Raw genomic sequence first — 3,959 nt, forward strand, 5'->3', positions numbered from 1 at the left:
TAGGCAGGGGAGGGCTGAAGCTTAGGGCGGCTGTGGCACCGGGAATTGGTAGCCAGGAGCCGCGAGGGATCAGCCAACGAGGAGTCACTTGTTGCTCTGCTTTTTCAGCCGCCTCTTCCGGCCATTTCTCAGTGATCAAGTCAGTCAGCTCGCTGCTTGGAGAGCTGGCTGGGAGGTTTCGGCGCTGCTGAGTTTTGCCCTCGAATGGATTTGGGGGTTAAGGGAGAGATGGAAAATCGGGGAAGCAGAGCCAGGAATTCGGATCGAAATGCAACTGCCTCTTCCAGATGGATTCAACAACACTTACTGAGTGCCTATAGAGTACAGGCCCGAGCCTGGGGTCTGGGCGGGTGGCTGCGATGACGATGATGATGATGATGATGATGATGATGATGATGATGATGATGATGATGATGATGATGATGATGATGGGAGGCGAAAGATCTGAATGGAGACAGGGTCCTGCCTACAGGAGCTCACAGCCTGAAGGGGGAGACATGGCAAAATGGTCCTCCCCACAAACTAATGTCACAACAGAGAGACTTTTTTTCTCTTTTTCCTATTTCTTTCTTTTTTTCTCCTACTTCTGTTTGTTTTTTCGTATATTGCAGTACCAGGTGCATGAAGGAGAGAGAAGAGTGGATATGAACGGGAATAGATGGGCAGGGGCCCCAAGACATTTTTCTTGTTGTTGTTATATGCTGTCCAGTCACACCCTACTCATAGTGACCCCTCCTTGGGTTTCCGGAGCAGTATCACTACAGCAGTAGATGGCCCAACCTTCCTTCCGAGGAGTGGCTGTGGGTTTGAACCGCCAGCCTTCTGGTTAGCAGTCAAGTGCCTTAGTTACTATGCTACCAGAGCTCCTGATATTTTTCTTAGGACATGATAATTCTTTGGTATTGAAGGTACTAGGGTTCTCTAAGGCAGTGTGGATTAGGAAGGGTGCAGTCACTGGCTTGAAGGAGCAGGGCTCAAATCAAGCTATGGTGAGAGACCCAAAAACTGATGACTGTTTTTCCTCATGCTTTCTTTCTCTCCCTTTCTCCTCTATTTTTCTTAGAGGGGTGTGTTCCCCCGGGAGTAAGTGATGCAAGTGCAATAAAGATAGTAAGTGCTCTGATTGATCATTGTAGCTAGTATAAACAGGGCTTTTCTTTCTTTCTTTTAAAAAGCAAGCTTCTAGGAAAATAACGTGAGTTTGCAGAGGTGTTTTATATTCTGGTTTTGAGGTTATTTTTCCTTCATTCCCTTATCCTTTGTCACTTGAACCAAAGAATCATTTCTTCTGAAGCTGTTTGAAGCATTGTGGGTACGATGACTTGGCCACTGGTCAGGTGAGCCACGTGGGCATAGGAGCGCTAGCTCCTGGTCCCAAAACTACTGCTACCTGACTGGAATGCCATTGAATCTCTGTGTTTCAGTTTTCCCTCCAGAAAGAATTATGACCAGTGATGAGTGTGGCTGGGCTGAGAGCTCTAAGACAGATGTCCTGGGAAAGCCCAATGCTGAGACAATCTTGGAGGTGTCTTGAGGCATGGAGGAAAGTGAGACATTCCTAGCTGCTTTCTGGCTCTGGCTGCTTCTGAGCTCCCAGAACACTTTGATCAGTCCTAATCTCTCACAGGCATGCCCCAAGGCAAAGCTTTGGAAGCCCACAGCATTTGCTTTGGGGACTTGTTCCTTCCTTGTCTTGTGCTGCAGTCTCCAGAACTTCCTAGATCTTCCTTGCTTTGACTCTTCACTTTCTCCTGGTCCCCAGTGGAGACCCTAGCTCTCCAACTCTGTACTAATGGCCCATTAAGACTGTGTGCCACTCACTCAGGGATATTCCTGCCCTCAGAACCAGGAGCAGCACCAGCCTCCTCCCCTCCCCCTCTCCCTCAACTTGGAGTTCTGAAATCCCTTGCATGAGGAAGCATCATGTGTGTTCCCTCTTGATGATTTGGACAGCTGGCTATCTGAGAAGCGTCTGGCTGAATCAAGCATCCTTCCCACCCCTGGCAAAAGTTCCAGTTTGATCTCTTCCCTTTGCTCAGGTGGTCTCTAGTCATAAGTCTAACTCTGTCACCATCCTTGCCTTATAATGGTGTGAAGTTACCTGTTTCAAGCTTTGCTGGTGAGATTTCTTGGTCAGTAAAGCATTTTGTCCTTATCACATCTTCTCCCTCACATACAGCACAACAGCTCCAGCTGGCAGCATCACCTCCCACCAATTTATCCAACTTCTGCCAAGGCTCTGAAATGCCAACTATGTCGAGGCCTGCACTTGATGTCAAAGGTGGCACCTCACCAGTGAAGGAGGTAATTTTCACCATTTTACAGATGGAGACACTGAGACATAGAAAGACTGACTTGTCTGGGGCCATGTGCTAAGCCCTCCTAGGTGTGGTATCTACTGTCCTTTGGTATAGAGGAGACAGCAAGGCTTTCTCTGGTGAGAATGAGAATACCTTTTGCCTAAATGTGGTCAAATTGAGCCCCTTAGAGGTGTTGAAAAATGGCAGGGAAGGGAGCAGAAAAGTAGAATTGGAAAAAGAACACTCCTTTGAAAATATTAAAATTAAGCTGAGGGACAACAAGATGTCCTTTTTAGAATAGTGAGCTAGGGATCAAAGGAAGGGAGACAAAAGTAGTGAACCCACTTAAGCTGGCAGATGCCCCAACACTAGAACTTGGGACTGAGCTCAGTGCATAGAGCCATGGAAGCAAAAGGATGGTCAAGATGAGAGCCCAACTCTCCAGGAAGCCCTCTTGCTACCTCTCCACCACAAACCTCAAATAAAGCATATGTAGGGCCCTTCTGGGCCTGATGAATGGCAAGAGAAAGCTAAGGACAGGTGTACTATGGCATGCCTTTCTCTGTCTTCTAGGATGCCAACCAAGAGATGAGCTCTCTGGCCTACCCTAACCTGGGAGTGAAAGATCGCAAAGCAGTGGCTATTCTGCACTACCCCGGGGTGGCCTTGAATGGAACTAAGGCCAGTGGGACTCCCGCTAGTTCCTCAGGATCTCCTCCAATAGGCTCCCCTACTGCCACCCCTCCCACTAAACCCCCACCCTTCAATCTGCACCCTGCCCCACACCTGCTGGCCAGTATGCAGCTGCAAAAACTTAATAGCCAGTATCATGGGATGGCCACAACCACTCCAGGCCAACCCGGGGAGGCAGGGCCCCTGCAAAACTGGGGCTATGGGGCTCAGGCGGGAGGGACAGGGTCACTCTCTCTTTCTACTGGTGCCCAGAGCCCTGCTATCATCGATTCGGACCCAGTGGATGAAGAAGTGCTGATGTCACTGGTGGTGGAACTGGGACTAGACCAAGCCAATGAACTTCCAGAGCTGTGGCTGGGGCAGAATGAATTTGACTTCACTGCAGACTTTCCATCTAGCTGCTGATGCTACCTGTCTCTAAAGATGAAGGAAAAAAGCCACAATCCTGTTGTAAATAAAAATAAAAATTACTCACAAAGAGGTGGCAGTCTGGGATTGTTTTTCATTGAGATCTAAAGGTGTGTAGTGTGTATGGTCTGATGTTCGTAATTCTGAGACCCATGGTGAGGCTGGGAGTAGACCACTTAAAAGGAGATAGAGAGAAGTGGGGAGGGCTGCTCACTGAATCCTACCTTACTCCTGCAGCCCTGTTCTTGCTGCCACCATCACTGCCATTATCTCCTCAGGAGTCCAAATCTCTAGCCCCTGCCCTCTTCATTGCCCCTTAGGGAGCATGCTCTAGGAGTGCTGTGCTATTTGGGATTAAATACCGGGACTGGCTGAGGGGCATTCTTGGGAGAGAGACTGGTCAAGACCTTTCTACAGCCTCCTCACCACTTGCACAACCAAGTTAAAGGGTTGTGCTGGCCACACTTCAACTCTAGAAGCCACCACCCCTGTCCTTTCTCCAGCACCAAAGCTTCTGACCCCATATAGCCATTCCTTTTCCTTTTGCCTATGGTCAAT

At 48.8% G+C, this 3,959-nt stretch overlaps 1 protein-coding gene across 1 annotated transcript; it reads left to right on the plus strand.

Annotated features, from left to right (window-relative positions):
• The first annotated feature begins 2,184 nt into the window (after window positions 1–2,184).
• Window positions 2,185–3,398, plus strand: CITED1 (Cbp/p300 interacting transactivator with Glu/Asp rich carboxy-terminal domain 1). The gene is made up of 2 exons (XM_007957558.2): window positions 2,185–2,304; window positions 2,874–3,398. The coding sequence occupies exons 1-2, from the start codon at window positions 2,245–2,247 to the stop codon at window positions 3,396–3,398; spliced, it is 585 nt and encodes a 194-aa protein (XP_007955749.2). The 5' UTR covers window positions 2,185–2,244.
• The last annotated feature ends 561 nt before the right edge of the window (window positions 3,399–3,959 follow it).

The sequence above is a fragment of the Orycteropus afer genome, unplaced genomic scaffold, assembly GCF_000298275.1.
Source record: "Orycteropus afer afer isolate SDZICR_OR568_19922 unplaced genomic scaffold, OryAfe1.0 scaffold00761, whole genome shotgun sequence".
Classification (NCBI taxonomy): domain Eukaryota; kingdom Metazoa; phylum Chordata; class Mammalia; order Tubulidentata; family Orycteropodidae; genus Orycteropus; species Orycteropus afer.